The following is a 20,692-nucleotide window of genomic DNA, read 5'->3' as shown; positions in this document are numbered from 1 at the left end:
CAGACACTGACCAGTCAGAGTGGACACTGGCTCGGAAGCTCTGTGCTATGTTCCAGTAGAGTAGCTAGTGGTCACCTTAAATGTTTGCATGGAGTCTCCTGAGTGCCAGCCTTGCACAAGCGCACATGCACTCACTGAGGAACACAGCAATGTGCCCTTGCCACAGCCTCTGGGGGTGGGACCCAAGGATGCAGGCCAGCACAAGGCACGTGTCCTACCAGAAGGCATCCCTTCTACCCTGGGTGCAGGATTGGCTACTGCCCCAGGACAGTCAGCAGGGATGGGGCAGCCTGAAGTCACAGCCTGGATGTGATGCTGGGCAGCCCAGGAGCTGGTTTGTCACTACAGGAGCACAGTGTCTAGTTGGACCCCAGCCACCATCCCCACTATGAAGCTGAAACTGCCAGAGTCCAGTTCACCAGGACAGTTCAGGCTTGGGGAAAGCTGACCCTCACAAAGGCACCATTAAAAGTAAATCACTCATTTGCAGGGAAATGGATGGCATTAGAGCAGATTATGCTAAGTGAAGTTAGCCAATCCCTAAAAAACAAATGCCGAATGTCTTCTCTGATATAAGGGGGGATGACTCAAAATGGGATAGGGAGGAAGAACATGAGAAGATGATTACCACTAAATAGGGAAGAGAGGTGGGAGGGAGAAGGGGAATTGCACGGAAGATGGAAGGAGACCCTCATTGTTATACAAAATACACGTATGATGTTGTGAGGGGGAAAAAAAAAGTGTGGCACATTATATTGGGTAGAGAGAGGTGAGGGGATAGGAAGGGCAGCAGAATAGAATAGACATTATGATTGATGTATGTATATAGGTGACTCTATGACCAATGTGATTCTGCAATCTGTACAATCAGAAAAATGAGAAATTATACCCCAATTGATTCAAATGTATGAATTGCCAAGATCATTGTAATGTCATGTGTAGTTAAAAAAAAAAAAAAAAGTAAATCACCCAGGCCAGGTGTGATGGCGCACACCTGTAATCCCAGCAGCTCAGGAGCCTGAGGCAGGAGGATTGTGAGTTCAAATCCAGCCTCAGCCACAGCGAGGCGCTAAGTAACTCAGTGAGACCCCGGCTCTAAATAAAATACAAAATAGGGCTGGGGATGTGGCTCAGTGGTTGAGTGCCCTGAGTTCAATCAGGATGCTCAGTGGTCATTCTCCAGATTATCTAGCGAGTTCCTTGGACACTTGGCATGGAATCATTATTTTTTTTTTTAAATTTTCATTATTTTTTTTAAAGAGAGAGAGAGAGAATTTTTTTAATATTTATTTTTTTTTTAGTTTTCGGCAGACACAACATCTTTGTTGGTATGTGGTGCTGAGGATCGAACCCGGGCCGCACGCATGCCAGGCGAGCGCGCTACCACTTGAGCCACATCCCCAGCCCATTATTTTTAATATCACTCTTCAAATGATGGGAGCCATAGCTGCGTCTGCAGGTTTCCCATGTGATGCCCAGCATCACATCCAGGCTGTGACTTCAGGGCCCGTTCCTGTCGCTGGTCCTTTCCTGCTAGTCACTTCTTCTCCCCCAGAGCCCTTCCTCCCCTAGGAACTCCCAGATGACACCTTTTGTCTTTCCGGTTTCTTTGACAATTAGCAACAGAGCCTGGGGACACTGCCTCCTCCTGCTGTCCACTTTTCTTATGGTTTTGTATTTCATATCTATGGGGCAGCTGCTTAGATGGCCTGCAAGCCCCTGGGAGGCGGGGGCCACTGCTCTGTTCTTCACAAGGAGAGGTGCATGGGTCAGCCACTGCTGTGCGGGCCTGGCCAGGGCTAATGGATTCCACGTTGTCAGAGTTCTTGCTCCAGGGTTTCTCTGACTTATTCCAAAGCCCTAGGGCTTGGGAATAAATTATTTTAACAGGTACTTTTTTAGGGCAGCATGTTGCTAGTTTTAGTCAATGTACAAAAAACAAAACAAAACATTCTTCTTCTTTTTCTTTTTTGAAGTACTGGGGACAGAACCGAGAGCTGCTCCACCACTGAGTTACATCCCATCGTTTATATGTTTGATGTTGGGATAGGATTTTGCTAAGTTGCTGAGGGTCTTGGTAAATTTTATTTTATTTTTTATTGGTTGTTCACAACATTACAAAGCTCTTGACATATCATATTTCATACATTAGATTGAAGTGGGTTATGAACCCCCAATTTTACCCCAAATGCAGATTGCAGAATCACGTCGGTTACACATCCACAATTTTACATAATGGGTCTTGGTAAATTTTAGAGGCTGGCCTCAAACTTGTAAACCTCCTGCCTAAGCCTCTTGAGTCGCTGGGGTTAGAGAGAGGCCTGCCTCGGTTGGCTTAAAACCTGAGTCATTTAAATAAGCATCTTCATTTGGGGTGGCACTAAACACATAATGCAAAGCTCCTACCTGAAGCTAACCTCTGTTCATCTTTCTCTGGGATTCTGATTTCCTGAACTTGTTTATGCTGGGTTTTAAGACAGCTTTGCATGCATGCCATGCCAAGGGGCTAGGCGTCCCTGAGGCTGCTCAGTGTGACCAGAGGCACAAAGAAGGGTACACAGTGGGATCACAGTGAGGAGACAAAAGCTCTACCCCATTTGTCTTCAGCACAAATGCCTTCATTGCAGAGCAAGTGGCCCGGCGGGTCTGCGGCCTCAGTATTGACCCCTGCCCGCCTTGCCTAAGTACCAGGCTACATGGAGCGGCAAGAACCCCAATTATAATCAACAACAAGTGCCCCACATTGTTAGAAATCAACACCTTGTGCTCCTTGTTTGGTACAAAACACATCTGTTGGGATCACAGGAGTCTAGCAGAGGCCTAGCATGACTCTTGCAGGTCAATGGGCCGCAGCTGTCAGGGTGCAGAGGAGTCCAGCAAAGCCACTGGAGGGCGGTGGTACTTGGCCTGCTCCACAGCGAGGCCCCTGGCCCCCTTCTGCCTTTCCCTTACTCTGTCCACTGAGTCGTCGCCTGCGGCAGGCCAGGAGCCACTCTTCCGTCCTTGCTCCCACCACAACTGACAGCTTCCCAGAAGGCCCTGTGGGAGGGTCTCCGTCCTGCCACACACGGAGCCTGTGCTACTCTTCGGTCACACAATGGCTTCAGTGGTGAGGAGCCCAGTGGTAACAACCTCTCTGAACTAGGCCCCAGGGGATTTCAAGAGCGTCCTCATTCCTGCTGACTCCAGAATGGTCACTACTTCAAACTGAATTTTGCCTGAAATGAACACGGGGGGTGGGGGGACCTTTGAGGTTTTAAAGCAACTACAACAACAAAGGGGCCCAGGACTTCCACAGCCCTCTCTCCAAGTAAAATATAAAAATGGCCAGAGAGAAAAGACGTTTAACATCACTTGGCATTAGAGAAATGCAAATGATCACCCAAAGCACAATTAGCACTTTGCACCTGGTAGGATGGATACTATTAAATAAAAAAGGAAAATAACTTTTTGTAGGGATATAGAGAAACTAGAGCCTCTGTGCGTTTTGGGAATTTGGATGCAGTTCTGTGGAAGACAGTGCGAGAATGTCTCAAAAAATTAGAATTATCATATAGGTCAGCATTCTACTGCCAGGTCTATGTCCAAAAGAATTGAAAGATTTGAAAAGATATTTCATACAGATGTTTGTGTGCCTGCGTCCACAGCAGTGTTAAGCACACTAGCCCAAACTTGCAAACAACCAAATGCCAATTGAAAGTGAATGAAAAAAAAAAGGAATATTATTCAGCCTTAAAAATAAATGAAATCTGATACATTTTACAATATGGATGAGCCTCAAAAACACTAAAGTGAAATGAGTCAGATATAAAAGGACAAATATTGTATGATTCCATTTCTAAGAGACATGCACAGTAATCAATCAATAAAGACAGAAAATAGAAGAGCATTTGCCAGGACAGAGTAAAGGGGGAGTGGAGAGTTTATGGAGTACAGACTTTCCAAGTGATCAGTAGGTGTGATGATTGTGCAATAGTGTGAATGTACGTAATGCCACTGAATTGTATACTTAGAAATGATTAAGATGGGGCTGGGGCCATGGCTTAGTGCTTGCCTAGCAAATGTGAGGCACTGGGTTCGATTCTCAGCACCACATGTATATAAAATAAAGTTACACTGACAACTAAAAAAAATATTTTAAAAATAACTAAGACAGTAAATTGCAAGCTATACACGTTCTACCATACTAAAAATCTACTTTAAAAAAAAAAAAGCATGGGGCTGGGGCTCCGTGGTAGAGCGTTGGCCTAGCACGTGTAAGGTTCTAGGTTTGATCTTCAGCACCACATAAAAATAAATAAGTAAATAAAGATATTGTGTTCAACTACAAAAAACAAACAAACAAACAAAAAAAACCGCCAGCCTCCTCCCAGTGCAGGCGAGCAGGGAAGACTCCTGCATAGGTACAGTAGTCTTGTGTGTGTGTGGCCGGGTGGCACTGATCTTCTCTGGTAGTTACATCTCAGCAGAATGGGACATAGCAACAAACACTCCTCCCTTGCCAGCTTTATAGCATTTGATTTGTTTCTACACTCAATTAACCTGTAACAAAGTTTTATACCACCAGTTACTTGTGGATTTCCTTCCAGAAACCCATGCCCCGTGGTGCCACTAGGCCGAGGGTTCCTGGTGGGTTCCTCTTATAGGCTGAGACTAGGAGAGTCTTGTTTGGACTGGGAGGCACCAACAGCCATTTCCTGGTCAAAGTTTTCAGTGAGCATGCTCAGTGTGCTAACTGCTGGGCATGAGAGACATCTGGGACCTGGGGGGGAGAACTCTGGGGGCTATGATGTTTCATTCACAGCAAAGCTGTCCTGGAAAGGGAGTTGCTTGTTGATTCCATATTTGGAGAGAGCTTTCCTTTGCCCAGGGCCAGCACACAGTGGACAGAGGGTGCCTGTATTCAAGTCTGTCCCTGTGGCAACAGACAGGCCAGGGTCAGCCATCTGATGACATGAGTTTTATTCACTCATTCCAGGTAAGAGGACCCTTGTGAGGGTGGCCAAAGCCAGAGCCCCAGGCCAGGATGCAAGCACCTCTAACCCAGGGTCCAGGCTGGAACAGGCCAGGAAGTCTGGTCAGACCAGTGCCTGCCCAGGAATGCGCTGGCTGCTGGGATGGGAAGTGGGTGCTGCCCAGTGGCTCATGAAAAACCAAGGGGCATTTCACACACTCCACCCTGGTCCCTATCCATTAGCACCTGCCTATTATCTAAGTTATGTTTTAATTTGTTCTTCATCACCACTTGTGTAATAAATACAACAGCAACCACTGACCTCTCTTCAGTGAGGAACATTCATATCCTCAAAAATATGTTGTCTGAACACTGTGCTAAGCAAGATGGGCTCATTTGCCTTCTATTTTTTTTTTGTGTGTGTGCTTAAATTTATTTAATTTCCACCCTGTTTAAGTTTCCTTGCTTTATAAGCCTCGTTCTAGACCGCAGCTCCGCCTTCTTGTGAATAAGGTCTATTGTACATGCGAGAAACACAAAGAAAAATGACACAATGGAAAAGAAGAAAGTAGAGCTTAAAGATAAAGGGGTAATTAGAACATTGCCGAACAAAGGAGACCTAATGAAAGGGTTGTGTTTGAAATGCATTGGCATGTTACTGTATATAGAAGTATGAACTTTTCCTAATTTTGTTTTCAATATTTCCTAGATCTTTCCTGCAAATGTACACTACACCGACAAACTAAAAGTCTAAACCAACTCATGTTTATATGCTACAATTTTAATATTAGGTTAAGTCTGGGATTAAGTAGTCAAATCCTTATTTCATACTGAAAAAAAAGGAGCAGGGAACATGAAGCAATAAGAAGCAGGCTCCATGGGCCAGGGTCATCCCTAAGTAGGAATACCTGAGACCCAGGTGGCCTATTTTATTCCCTGGACTCGTGATACCAATCAGAGGTTGATTACCTATGCCAGGCAGGCCAAATCTGGCCTAATGTTTTTGCATTTTTGTACTTGTAAAAGTTTTTGGGGAAAAAAGAACAATACTCTGTGACATGTTGAAGTTTGGCCACACTTCATTTACATTACTCCTTTTATGTTCCAATGGGATAGCCAGATAGCAGTAAGAAAAAGCATGTGGCCCATAAAACCTAAAATATTCACTATCTGGCCCATTACAGAGAAAGTCTGCTGACCCCTGGACTGGAAGTCACCTTGGAGATTTCATAAGAGATTTAAGAGAACAGGTTTTATTTATATGAAAACCTTTAAGGCAAGTTTAAGATGTCTCCTGTTTTCAGAAACACTAAAATGTTGGGGGTGGGTCTCTGAATTAAGGAATATGGTGTCGCTGGACATAGCTTTCCAATTATTCTGTATGCTTCTAGTCTTTAGGAAATGTTTTTAAAAAATTCCCCCCAAGGACACTGATCAAGACAAGAAGACATTATCCAGATTAAAGGTTCCAGAGTCTACATTTGAATAGAGCGGCTCCCTTCGGTGTTCCACTTGGTTGTCCTTCAGGAATCCTTCCCTTTGAGCCTACATCTTCTGTAGGTTACGTGTAGACACTGTTGAGTCTCAATATTCACTGAAGTTATGTCCCATAAAGTCACTTCCAACACTGAGTTAGTGAATACTGAGTGACTACTACTCAGAGGGAGATGAGGCTAGATTCTCACAAATGTCTGTTCAGAGTATTTTCATCATATAATCAACACATGGTCATGTTCTGTGCCTGCCTCTCTTTAAAGACACCTCACTAAACATGCACTGCTGACTCAAAGGCTGAACTCCTGGCCTACTGCACTGCAACTCCTGCCCGAACAAAGCTGCTCTCATATACATTTTCTTCATAAGCCATGTCATAGCTTTCTTATGCTCAGGAACTCCAGACAGGGAATGGAGGCTAAATTAACAAGAAAAATCCCCAACAAAACCCCCAGCTACATAATAGTATGATACAAAGTAGAAAAGGACTATCTCAAAAAAGACTCTTATTTATAGCAAGAGAGCTGAAACAAGATGGTGGAGGCGCCTTGTCAACCTGGGCCAGGAGCAGGTGCACAGAGCGGGGGGACATGTCTTGCTGCTCTATTCAGGTCTGAGAGTAACTGGCAAAGGGCCCTTAGCACTGATTTTAGGGTCACAAATTTTATCCTGTAGGAGAATTGGTAAACCTGGATTGTGAGAATAATGAGGACTGATGGGTATAATTTAGCTACACACTTTCTAGCCCCTTTCACCACGACTTTGACAGACTTCATTTGCCAGCTGGCATCTTCCTGTCCTTTTAAATCTGAGTCATTTAAAGTCAACTCGTGTAGTCGGAGATGGCAGTGATAATCACATTCCTCTCGACCCTGTGCCTTTCATAGCCCTGTGCCTTCCTCCCTGGGCACACCGGTATACTCCTCACACAGTGCGAGTTGTTCTTCACCCGCCAACTAGCCTCTGATTAACATGATCTTTGGAGATTTCATGTCATGCTCAGGGCAGGCTGTGTAATTTGTGATCCTGGTACAGAATGAAAACATGGGGCCCCCTTGTTCAATGTGTATTGAGAATTTCAGATGGCAACAGCCAAACAGTGGGGCCTCTCTGTGTTGGGGCACCCCCTGGGGCAGCACAGGGCCCCACAACGCTAGCCCTGAGGACGCCCACTTTATGGAGAGAGCCAGAGTGACAGCTGACCTTCTGGGGAAACAGAGCTGGTCAGGTGCAGGCTGGTCCTGCCACTCACAGGTGGCATCCCCCTCAGTGCTGCCCCCTTATGCGGCTGCATCCTGCATGAAGTTGGGAAAACACACTTTACCACTCTATCTTAATTCTTTTCTCTATAAATGGGTAAAAAAACCACAAAAAAACCTAAGTAAATATTACCATTATTCTCTTCTTATAGAGAGAGGAATTAAGACAAGGGATGATTAAATTTAAATAGTAATATTTACTCATCCTCACCTCTTGGAGACATTAGAAGGATTTAATGACAAGACTTAAGAAACAAGGCACTAAGTAAAGCCCAGGTATTACACAGTGATTATTAGGCTGTGAGGAGGAGGATTTAGGCTGCATAAGAAGGGGGGATTTATTGACACAGGTGTTAAAGAATGAGACAGTTTCCCAAAATCTCCCCTAGGTATATTTGAGATTAGCAAGAGATTCCTGGGTGTCAGGTTTGATTTAGATGTGATCCTCTAGAAGCACGGCCCTCTGTGTTTTTTTTCAGAAAGATCGCCCCGTGACAGCACAAATCTCATACAGTCCTGTGGGAATGGGATGCGTGATTTCCCCCCCCCCCCCAGAACAAGGGCTCTGGTTTCCTCCCAGCCTTCCTACAGATAGTTACTCTCTTTTTGTAACACATTCCTGTGACAGTGGCACATGTGATGTCAATCAATAATGAAGCAAAAGGAGCAGTTAACTTCCAGAAAAAAAAAAATTACCCCCTCTCTTTAAATATATTGCATCAGAAACAACTTTGAATTTTGCAAGTTAAGGATTAAAAGAAGCAGATCACTGAACGTTATCATTATAAGTGTGTAAGAGAAGAAAGATTCAAAAAATAAGGAATGCAAGAAAATAGTTGAAAACTGTATATCTGATGATGGATAAAGAGCTCCAACAAGTCAAAAGTAAAACAAACAAAAACCGATTAAAAAGTGAATCACAGCCAGGTGCAGTGGCCCATGCCTGTAGTCGCAGAGGCTTGGGACACTGAGGCACGAGGATTGGAAGTTCAAAGACAGCCTCAGCAATTTAGTGAGGCCCCATCTCATAGTAAGAATTTTTTTTAAAGCTGGGGATATGGCTCAATGATTAAGTGACCCTGGGTTCAATCCCCAGTACCAGAAAAGAAAAAGAAAAGTGGGCCACAGATGTGAATGTGATAGACATTTCTCTGAAGATAGAAAAATAATCAATAAACACACAAAAAGATGGTCAATATCACTAATCATTAGGGAAATTAAATTGAAAACTATGCGATTTCACCTTACCATAGATGGTTACCATCAGAAAACAAAATAAGTAAAAAAACAGAAAATAATAAATATCTGCGAGGGTGTCAAGAATTGGAGTCCACACACATGGCAACAACATGAAACAGTGCAGGTACTGTGGTAAACAGTTTGGTCATTCCTCAAAATATTAAGCATCCAACTATCATATGATCTAGCAATCCCTTTTCTGAGAATATACCCATAAGAACTGAAAGCAATGTCTCAAGGACAAATTTTATATCCCGTGTTCATGCAGCATTATTCACAAGAGCCAAGAGGAAGCATACATGTGCAAAGGAGTAGTGTTCCGTTTTTACACATGCTGCAACATGGGTGAATCTGTATGATACTAGATTAAATAAGCCAGATATACAAAAAAGATTCCATTTATATGAGGTACCTAGAGCAGCAGAAGTGGAAGACAGAAGAGTAGGTGCCAGAGGTGGGGTGGGTGGGTACAGAATAGTTTGTGTTTAATGGACATAGTGCTTTAGTTTTGCATGATGAAGAATTTTCGAGATTGGTTACTCAAGATGGATATTTTAAAAATACAATAATAAAGAAGGATAGATGTCCTGTATTGAAGGATTGAATCCCCTGGTTTCTCTAAAATCTAGTACAGCTGCATCTTGGAATGTTACTTGACTGTGGACCTTGGCAAGCAATGTCATTCAAAAAATTAGCCCCTGAAAATATTTATATGTTTTAAATTAACCTTTAACCAGAGAGGTAAGGAAAGGACCCATATTTCATATTGTCAATTATAGAAAACTATCACCAAGCAGGAAAGACCAAAAGAGATAAAGTCTATGACTGTAAGTGGAAATCAGCTGTCATTATCACCGGGGTGCGCTGTGAACGTCACAGAGGAGGAAAGGCGCAGGCCTGGGCTCACTAAATGAAGTTATGACTTGGAATCCAGTGTCAGCTCTGCAGTCTCAAGGCTGCTTTTGATGCCACGCTGTGTCTGATGCACTTACATGCTCATAGATACACATAGATAAACCCACGGTACACGACAGAGCTTCCACTAGTTCAAATTTACTCTCATGGGGCCTGTGGATATATGGTGGGAGGGTAATCTGCAGGTAAGTTCTGCTAAGCTGTTGTAATTTTTTTTCTTACTTCAACATCAAAGTCAAAATCTTTCCATGTTCTCTCAACATGTTCAGAATGCTCATTTACCTATGTCCCATCATGTATCAGAAAGACTCATTGTTCTTTTTCTTTTTTCTTTTTTCATGCAGTTCTACTAAGAAGCTTTGTAGGATAACAATTTTAACATTCTTTTTAAAGTAACTACTGTCCTATTTGTTTTGTGGCAAAAACAAATAGGACAGGTACTGGAAACCTCATGTGCTTGAACACAACTCAACCCAATCTGCTGTTCTTCATGGCCCTCAACCCTCTCCTCGTTGCTATGGCTACTGAACAGCTTTTCAGACTGTGATAGCGGAACTTCCTGCAGCCCCGCTCCACTAGGCCCTCTCTGGTGCAGTGTGGACACTCTTTCTGGTTGGTCTCCAAGGTCCCTCTTTGTGCCTCCTCACTTTAGCCACGGCTCTTGGACTCTTTGTAGGCACCTCTTGTGTGGGGGCCTTCTAACTGTATCTTCTGTGGGTTCCACTACAGACCATCTTCATACTCTGCACTAGTGCCCAGGTAGTCCCGCCCACCTCCAAGTTTCAGAGACACCCTTGTGGTGCCACCCTCAGCAGGTTGTCGTCCCCATCTTCAAGCGCAGAGCTCTGTGTTTACCTGTTTTCCCTGAGATGTCCTAAAGGCATCTCAAATCCAAAACAAGCCCATCACCTCCTCTCACAAATTTATTCACCCCGTGTTCCCTCCCGAGTGCAGGTTCCACCCTGCCCAGGAGGACTGGTCAGCTGTTCATCACTGTGACAAACACCTGGGAAAACAACCCAGAGGAGGAAACACTGGTCTGGGCTCATGGTTGTCGGGTTTCGGTGAATGTTCAGCTGGCTTTGCTGCCTTAGGCCTGAGCTGAGGCAGAATGTCATAGTGGGAAGGGGTGACAGAGTGAAGCTGCTCAGCTCATGGCAGCCAGAAAGCAGAGAGAGGGGGGAGGGAGGGAGCTGGGCACAAGATACAGTCCACAAAGGCATGGTCCCAAGGAACCATCCCTTCAACTAGGCCCCACCTCCTATGGCTTCTACCACCTCCCAAAAGTCCACTCAGCTATGAATCCATTAATGGATTGATCCACGGATGATATCAGAGCCCTTATGATCCAGTCACCTCCCAAAAGTCCCACCACTGAATGTTGCCACACTGGGACCCAGCCTTCAACATAGGAGTCTTTGGGGACACTTCGTATCAAAACCATAACATTAGATGTCTTCTTCTGAATCCTGGAGCCCATCTTGGTACCTTCTCCCTCTTCTCTCTACCTCCACATTTTATTCATCTAGGAATCATTCATTCCACCACCTGAATCTCTCTCTGTCCACCCACCTTGCTCAGCCTACCCTCTCTGACCTGCTTACCAGCTTCCAAATGGGTTATTTTGTTTTTTCTTGTCCTCTGCTGACAGATTCTTTAGCCCAGCAGGGTCTGGCACAACCCTATGTGTGTCCAGTAGGGTGGCCACTAGCTACATGTGGCTTCTGAGCATTTGAAATGTGGTTAGTGAGACTGGGTGACTCCATTTTAAGTTTTACTTATTTTTAATTAATTTGAAAGTAAACAGTGGCGATCACATTGTACAGGATAGCTCTAGATTCTCCATAGATCTGCTTAAAGTCCTTCAGTAGCTTCCCTGTCTTGGTTCCTGACCCTTTCTTCCTTTTTCTCCTCTTCATCTCCATTTCTACCACGAGGCTCTGAGATACAATGAAATTCTCCATTTCTCAAAATCACTGTGCGTCCCTCTGCCTTAGGACGTAAACTCCCTGGGTCTGGAGTAGCTTCCCTCTGTCTGGCAAACTCTGACTTGACCTTTAGGTCTGAGCCAGCTGTCATTTCCCCACTAGGTGCCATGTACCTTCTCTACCCAGCTCTTCCCCTTTCCAGATACTCCACTGTGGTCCTGATAGCCCAGGTCAGCACCTTTCACACCAGGCTTTAATAAATTCCAGCTTCCTGTCTATACTGCCCATCAGGCTACATGCTCTGTGAGGCACAGACCAAGCCCCTTTTGTCATTGCATCCTGACCACCAGTACAGTGCTGGCATGACTGTGGCTACTGTACATGACTCTTCCTTGCCAGTGACTCATGGTCCCAGAGGCATCGGCTTCACTCTGAGAAGCAGAGCCCTGTGGCAGCTCTTCCCTTAGAGGCTGTTTAGAACAGGTCAGTGACAAAGGAGCATGAACCAACTGGTACTAAAAAAATATATATATTGTTTCTTATGTAGTTTCCTAGGTATTAGAAGATTTCACGGTTAAAGAAGAACAGTCATCCAGCTGTTCTGTTGTCTACCAAAAAATGAACCAACTGCAAACCCTAGGAGAACTTAGACCCACCAAGTCCACTGACTGACGGTTCCCATAGCTCATGAACTTGTGAGGAAACTCTCTGGGGAGTGACACCTTCCAGTTAGGCCTCCAGATCCAGCTCCCAGCATACAACATACATCAATCCTTGGGTGGCCCAGGAGGTCCTCACTGCACCCAGGGGCATCCACTCCACGTTTATCTATCACACTGCAACAACAGGAAGTTCTGACCTATGGTTTCCCATTTTCTCCAATTTTTAATTTTAAATATATCTGAGGCATTTTTAAAAAGAGTGATACAAACATAAATGTGTTTTAAATGAAAATAATCATTTGTTGGCACAACTGGCCCAGAGCAATGCATGTTGACTTACACCGTCCCCTTAAAATCAGAAATTTAGATGTGAAAATGACAGCTCTTACTTTGCTAGGGAAACCAAAAAAAAAGAGATAGTATACATTGCTAATAATTATTCCACTGGTTTCACCAAATACACAAAGAGTTAGAGCTTGCCTGTCAATGATGCATTGAATTAGAAATCTTTACCTGCAGAGATTTCAAGAAGAGTGGTTGCTTGGAGAAGTTTGTGTCCTCCCCTCTCCCCTGGTGCCCTGGGAGATGATAAGGCTGTGCTCACTTAGCTGACTCTGGAATAAACAACTCTTCCTTTATTTAGAATCTTTCTTAGTCATGGTCTCGTCAAGGAGAAGGCGGTAGAATGCTGCTAATGATTGTATTAAATAGTTGCTTAGCTCAGTGAGAGAGAACGTGGCATTGAATCTCGATCTGTCTCACACACAGGCATGAATGTGTGGTCCTGGCAGCATGGGCACTTTGTCACAAACACAGAATCAATCTCATTCCATTGTCACCTGAGGAACAGGAAGAGAGGGTGAACCTGTGCTCAGTGCCTGCTGCCTGCCAGATGTCTCAGATATTTCATTCACTTCTCAAAATGACCTATGAGATGGGCATTATTCCCATTTTACAGCTGAAGAAACTGTAGTCTCAAAAAAAACCAGAGGTCACGTGCCCATGTTTACCGAGAGAAATGGTGACAACAGCGCCGCAGGCCGTTCTCTGTCTGTGGTGGTCACACTTCTGAGGTGGGTTCCTCTTTTGGCCTCAGAAGGTTTTCCCGAAGAGAAACTGATGAGCAGGACTAAGACAAACCCAACGTGGATGTGAGTGGCTGCCCAAATAAATGGTGGAACGAGCCAAACTTGTGGTTCGAATTCCTTGGAATGGGGTAAGAAATGCTTAAAATAGGTTTGTGTGTTTCTCTCAAAACCACCTATGGTGGAATCATGGAGGAAATCACCAGTACCCGCAGCCTGGATGCAAAAGCACCCGCTAATTAAATGAGCAACGAGAATCTTAAAATATAATGTGCTAATAGTCTCACTGCTCGCAGCGGGTTCTCTTTTGTTGGTTATCATGTCACTGAAACTTAACACCCTTTCCACCTAAAGAATGAAGTCTCCCCAGCAGGCACCGGTGGGGTTGACTACATCCCTAGACTTCTGGTTTCTGCTCCTCACACCACCTGCCACGGAGGAGGGAAACCCTGGCTCCCAGGGCCTGGCTAAAGAAGCACCACCCAGCTGTCCAGGGTCCCCCATGGAGCCACAGACAGAGTGATGCAGTCTGAAAATACTCAGTGTTCCCTCCTATCATGCGGAGAGCAGCACTGAGTGACACCGCTGCCTGCCCAGCCAAAGGTTCATGATCATAAGTACACACAAAAGCCTTCAACCCAAAGCCGGCTTGGCTTCAGCTGAGGAGGGCCTAAGAGTTTGTTTGGGGAACTGCTAAACACTAGGACATTTTAATGCGAAGCCAGGTGGACGGACTTCAAGATGCAATGCTGCAGCTCACAAAAAGGATGCGTGCCAGACGATGCTGGGGTGGAGAGTCTGGGGGCCTCGGGGCAGTGCACTGTTTCCAGTGTTTCCTAGATGCTGGTTTCCTGATCCTTGAGACCCAGCCTACAAATGAGCCACCACTGCACCGCCCCATCACTAGGCCGTCTTGGGGGCACTACACCCGAGAGTCTAGGAGGTTCCAGCTGCCACCAGCACCCAGGAACCCCGAGAACCCATTCTCCCAGTTCTGTGTCTTCTCCTACAAATGAGTTCTCTGACACCCCAGGAAGTCTTCCAAGCCCCTGCCCAGCGCAGCTGGCTGCCACACCCTCAATGCAAGGTTTGGTCGACCTAGAACAAATGCCCAAGAGCTCGATGCTCGTGGTGTGCTATTGAGCTCTGAGTGTGCTGCCCTGTGGCTTGTGGCCGCTGTCTGCCTGCCCTGCCTTAGGTCTCCCCCTCCCACTTGGCCTCACAGTTCAGACACACGTGTTTGTCAACAGGATGGAGGACATCCTTCTCTACCCGTCAAGTGAGGTCCCTAAGGACAGGATTCCATTCACAGCTGCACCTTCAGAACAGGGTCAGGGCTCATCCATAGAGGAATGAATGCACCAGCGCCCATGTGCTCTCAGGGGCCCAACCACCCAGGTGACCAATCTGGGCTCCTGAACCTTCTGCTCTGCCCTGTGCTCCAGCTGCCTCTCTGGAATCCAAACTAATGGGGGCGGGGGAAACAGCGTCATCTGCTTATTTTGTATTCTCTGTAGCGCTGTCTATATTGCTAGGCATAAGGCACTTTTTTGCCAAGTGTATATCCCAAAATAAAACTGCATTCATATGCCGTTTAATAGAAAAAGGACAATGTTTGCCTCAAGAGATGTTATTAATATCATCTTTAGTAGTTACTCTTCTATACACTGACCATAACATAAACAGTTCTTGATCTCCAAGAATGAACAGAAGTTAGTAATACATTCATTAGACATGTGCTTCTTACACCCGAAGGAAATTAACTGCCACTCCTAGTAAAAGCTAAAAGTGACTATTATCAATTCTGTCTAGTAGATAAGGAGTCTGTACGTTTTGCACCTGACACCCAAACACTGACAAAGCAAAATTACATCCACTCCTAGGAGTGTTGAACACAGCTGCTTTCCTTGGGGAAGACTGATGTTCCCAGGGCTCATGGATCATTAAAGCTGTTGGCCAATTGAAACACTGAACTGTCAAACTGTTCTTTCAGAGACTATTCCTTTCACCCACCTTGGCACTGTTCTGCCAACACACATGTGCACCACGTGGAAGAAATCTGCGGGGGCCTGACAGCTGTACACCTGTGTCCTGGGCGCCAGCACACCATGAGCTCTTTTTTTTTTTCTGTCTTTTGTTGTTGTTGTTGTTATTTGTTTGCTTTTTTTTGGTTATTTGTTTGTTTTTTCCCAGCCCTTTTTAGTTTTTATTTTAGGACAGGGTCTCACTAAGTTTCTTAGGGCCCTGCTAAGTTGCTGAGGCTGGCTTTGAACTCACGACCTTCCTGCCTCAGCCTCCTGAGCTGAAGGAACTGCAGGTGTGCACCACCATGCCCACGGCACACACGCTCTTTAAGCAGAACTGTGATCTGCATTCGGATGGCTCTTATTTATGTGACTCTTAGAAACAAATGCTCTCTTTCCCATTAGGTGGCCAGATCTAGGCTCTAAGATCACAGCCAGTGAGTGGTGTAGCCCTTGGCTTCTCTGAAGAAGATGGCGCAAACGTTGATTCACCAATTGACCCTAATGAGAAAGCTGCAGGCAGTCTCGAGACTGAGTAAGTGTGAACACTAGAAAGGCCCCTCTGGGCTCACCATGCGTTTTTCAGGGCTCTCTCTGGAATAGAAATAGAGAGTATGCAAGAGGCTTCTGTTAGGCTACATTAAGATCAAACATTTTTTTTTTTACTAGTTTAAAATAAAAGTGAAGAATTCAAATAATTTCAAAATGTCTGATCTCCTCCCAATCAAAGTGGAATGCTCAGGTAAAACAGAGAGGAACATGGCAGAATGGTTTCTAAGACACTAGGTATCAGTGACAAAGATGCTAGAGGAACACACGGGAGGAAAGCTCTGTGACAACGGCTTACATCAGGACTCATGAGATACAGCACCGAAACACAACCCATAAAAGTGAGCAACGATCAAATGCACTTTGTTGCTATAGTTGGGTCTTCTTGATTTTAAACACCAACTGTCACAGGTCCCTCTGGTAAAGGCTTGGTCCCCAGCCTGTGGCACAAACAGGAGGTAGTGGAAATTCTGAGAGATGTGGAGGTCTTCAGGTCGATTCAGGTCATTTTTTTTTAATAAGCCAAAGAGTGGAACAGACACCTCACTAAAGAAGACATAAAGATGGTAAATGAGAATATGAAAAGACAGCATCATCAATCACTAGGGAAATGCAAAGTAAAAGCCACGGGAGACAGCCCCGCACTCTGCTGGAGTGGCCACACCTAAAGGACTCGCCACACTAAGTGTAGCCAGGGTGTGAGCTGTCACCCACTCTTTGGAAAACATCCCGGCCTTTTCTTTAAAAATGGATATATACCCACGATACTAACCAGGCATTCCACTATTTGATGTTCCCCTAAGAAAAAGGAGAGTCTGTGTCTGGGCAAAGACTTGTACATAAATGTTCATCACAGATTTATCTGTGAAGGTCTCAAGCTAGAAACAACTAAGATGTCCATCCACAGGTGACTGAACAAATGAATTGAGGCTGGGGTCGTGGCTCAGTGGTGGAGCGCTTGCCCAGCACGTGTGAGGCCCTGGGTTCCATCCGCCGCACCACATAAAAATAAATAAATAAATGAAATAAAGGTATTATGTCCATGTAGTTAAAAAAAGAATTGTAGGATAAACACACAACAGGATGACACTTAGCAAAAACACCACCAACAAAAATCCCAAACCAGAACTCCGCCGGACTACTGAGGTTTACAGTTGCATGGATGAATTATGCCCAGCGAAAGACGAGCAGGAAAAGATAAAAGGCCCTTCCATGATACCATTTATATGAAACGCTAGGAAACTAATCTATATTAGAAAGCAATGTAGGAAGGAATTGGGAGCAGGAGGCATGAGGAGGGCCTAACCAAGGAAGGAGGAAACTTTTGGGGTGATGGATATGCTCACTATCTGGATAGTGGTGACCATTTCATGGTTCTATACATATGTCCAATCTTACCAAGTGGTGTGCTTTAAATTTGTTCAGGTTCTTGTATATCAACTATACTTCTATTTTTATAAACCAAAAAGATACTAATTTGCCTTGGGAAGTTTTACAGTAAATCAACATCTTGACACAGCCATTTGACAACTCTTCACTGGGTTCCTAACTTGCATCAAGCATTGCGCTGGTGCTGAAAACCAAGTAGCAGAAGAGGTCTTGCATGGACCACAGTGGGTGGCCTCTCACTGCCGCACTGTGCCATCCTGCTCAAGGCACACTGATTCAGAAAGGGGTAGAAGAAACGAGTTTTAGCTTCTGTTGTAGGCCTCATACTTGCAAATTGTTTTACCATCGTGTGTGGCGAGGATGGTTATATGCTAGTGTGGATATTGCACTCGTGCCAGCCAAATAAGAGAATGCGTAAAGAAAGACCCACAGAGCCCCATTTGAATCTCTCCTAAGGAACACCTTGAAAAATCACAATGAAAGACAATGCATCGGCTGTGATGTGTAGCTCTGTTCAACACCGAATGCGTGAGAAGACGTGGCCACGGTTTCCTGTGCCTTGGGTGTGAGTCATGGAGAACGTCGTTGGCTGCACTCCCCAAAGCCTCACCTACCATCATCTCTGATTTCCAAGATTTTCTGTACTAAACTACACTCTCTAAAGCCCTTTTTAGTAGTAAAAGGTACTGATCACTGAATTCATCCTGGAGACAACTCGCCTTATGAGAAATTCAGAGCAGGCAAACAACATACATGATATGCAAGAGTCTCAGGGTAAAACACCCGGAAGTGACATTCCTTTCCAATTAACTCTATGCCTTTAGCATCACAGAGAGGTGACATTCTACTGACACAAACTCACCTCTAAAGAACAAACCACTGTTTCTATAGAAGCGCTAGAAGAGTTTTGGTCACCAAGTTTTCCTTCATAGAAAATATTTGAAAAAATTTCTTTTCAAATCATATAGGCCGAATGTGGACAATAATTTTTCTAAAAGAAAGTACGGAAATTTTACAAATATGCAGAACTATTTTAGCATGACTGCACACCAACGTTCTTTAAGCAAGAGTTAGAAAAGCTGCTTGTAAAGTGAAACAAAAGCATATTTTTCAACGCCACACAAAGCAAGTTACCCAAACCAATATTCTATAGAAAGTGCTAACACACACCCCAACTACATCTTTAATTGATTAAATCCGAAACGACCTCATCATCTATTTTCTGTATTTATATAGGGCAAGGAAGAATAATGAATATAGGATTCAAAATTTGGCAAAGATTGAGAGGATCCACACTGGCCCCGTACCACTAATAATGTTTTTGGAAGATTGGGTTATTAGATTAACAGTTATAGAAGAAGATGGACACTATTTATGCAACGTTAAGGCAAACATTTTTGTTAACCAAACATTTCCTAAATTGCAAGCAAAAAATGTGAAACTCAATCTGACACCTGTAGCAGATCTGAGGACCTTCCCTGGTCCAGGGCACAGAGCCATACCCTTTGTTATAAATGGGGCTTCTTCCAAAGATTATGCAAAGAAAAATTTCCTTAACCAGATTTTAACTCTTGCTGCCTCTCTCTGAACACTTTACCCTCATTCATCTCAAAGCCCTGAACACTCAGCTGTCCAGATTTGTACCGTGTGTGTGTGTGTGTGTGTGTGTGTGTGTGTGTGTGTTGCTCCTTCACTGAAGAGAAACCGAGGGCTGTACTTACGTCATGCATGGAGTCTAGAAGTTTGGTCAGTTGGTAGAACCTCTGCCAGCTTTGCCCAGAGTTGTTGGGACACTTAGTTACCATCTTCCTCAGTTCTTTGATGTAATTTGCCCTCATTTCTTCAAATGCAGCCTGGCTTTTGAGGCCGTCCTTTGGAACTGTGTTAAGGAATACAGACATACAAATTGCCAGGATGAAAACAGCTTGAGCATCTTAGCTGATAAATGGCCTTGAATATTTTAAGCTCACATACTGATTACAAGGTTGGATACAAAATCCCAATTATTTGAAATTAATGAATAAATATGGTAGTTACCTACCAGTAAACACTTCCACATATACCTACACAAAAGAAGAAAAATTTTTATGTACCAGGTATGCATTATTACTTTGCTCACTTAATTCTGACACCGACATTAGGATACAACCATTATATTATTTTCATTTTATGGATGAGAAAACTGGACCAGAGGTTGATCCATGTGCCCAAATGCATAATAAATAAATGGTGGAGTAGGGATACTGTAGACTGAGGTCTGTTTTCAATGCCTGTTTCTTAACCATAACACTACATGGCTGGTCATCAAGTGCTCTATGAATTTTAACTTGAAAACATATTTTTATTTTTCACAACTGGAAGAACCAAAGCCCACATAATCTGGCTGGCATTAGAAAGCAACATCTTTATATTCAAGTTCAAATATCAGATATTCTCAGAAACTGGCCTTCTACCAAGGGAAGGATGCTGCCTACAACAGGCACTTTCTGCATTCTTTGCTCCAGGACCACCTGACCACGGAGGCTCTGTCATGTGACCTTGCACTGGGTCTGTGTCCTGGTTTGTGAGGCGACATCAATAAGGGCTCTACACTCAAAACAAGATTTGAAACTTTTAGAGACTAACACCTTGATCACTTTTGTCTTTGGTGAGGTAGAAAATTAAGGATTATGATTTCTTCTTTTCTTTTACATAGCGGCTAGGTTTTATATTGAAACAAAATGAAGTTCACTTAGAAGGATTATATGGGGGCCAGGAATGGGGCTCAGTGGTAGTACCTGGTTCTCGCAAGGCCCTGGGTTCAATTTCCAGCACTCTCTTTCCCCTTTCCCAAAACAAGACTTAGGGATACAGGACTTCACGCATGTCAAGTGCCCCATGTCCTATTCTTTCCAGGGCCCAGATCAAGGTACTTTATGGAGAAAGGGTATAAGGGAAGAGGAGGAGATGTCAGGCAGAGTTTTAGTTAAAGGTGTCTCCTCTGACAACCTGCTTACATGTTTGCTTTTCACGATGGCCAACAGATGGTCATGTTTATGCTTTAACTCTGAAAAATAAGATCACCTAGAGGATTTTTAGGAGATGAAGACCTCATGAAAATTCATCTTGTGATATTAATACCCTAAGTTTTGGAACTGCTTTTACTTTCACTTCCTAATTACATATTTGCTAATTTTTCATAACTAGAATAAATA

The 20,692-nt window shown here is 44.2% G+C and overlaps 1 protein-coding gene across 2 annotated transcripts in view; it reads right to left on the bottom strand.

Annotated features, from left to right (window-relative positions):
- NR3C2 (nuclear receptor subfamily 3 group C member 2) overlaps window positions 1-20,692 on the bottom strand; it is a 317,712-nt gene that overhangs the window by 9,379 nt on the left and 287,641 nt on the right. The window contains exon 1 of one of the 2 annotated variants that reach the window (XR_014023169.1): window positions 12,965-15,355. Coding sequence is in view for 1 of the 2 variants with exons in the window: in XM_081302992.1 (XP_081159118.1) it covers window positions 19,220-19,377 (158 nt within the window). In the remaining variant the exon portion in view is untranslated. Of the gene's footprint in view, window positions 1-12,964; window positions 15,356-19,219; window positions 19,378-20,692 lie in introns of those variants that run through there. The other variant, XM_081302992.1, reaches the window with a different exon arrangement.

Source organism: Spermophilus citellus (assembly GCF_964194105.1).
Source record: "Spermophilus citellus genome assembly, chromosome: 8".
Lineage (NCBI taxonomy): Eukaryota > Metazoa > Chordata > Mammalia > Rodentia > Sciuridae > Spermophilus > Spermophilus citellus.
The sequence above is the reverse complement of the archived record's forward strand: the minus strand, read 5'-3'. Positions and strand labels throughout refer to the sequence as shown.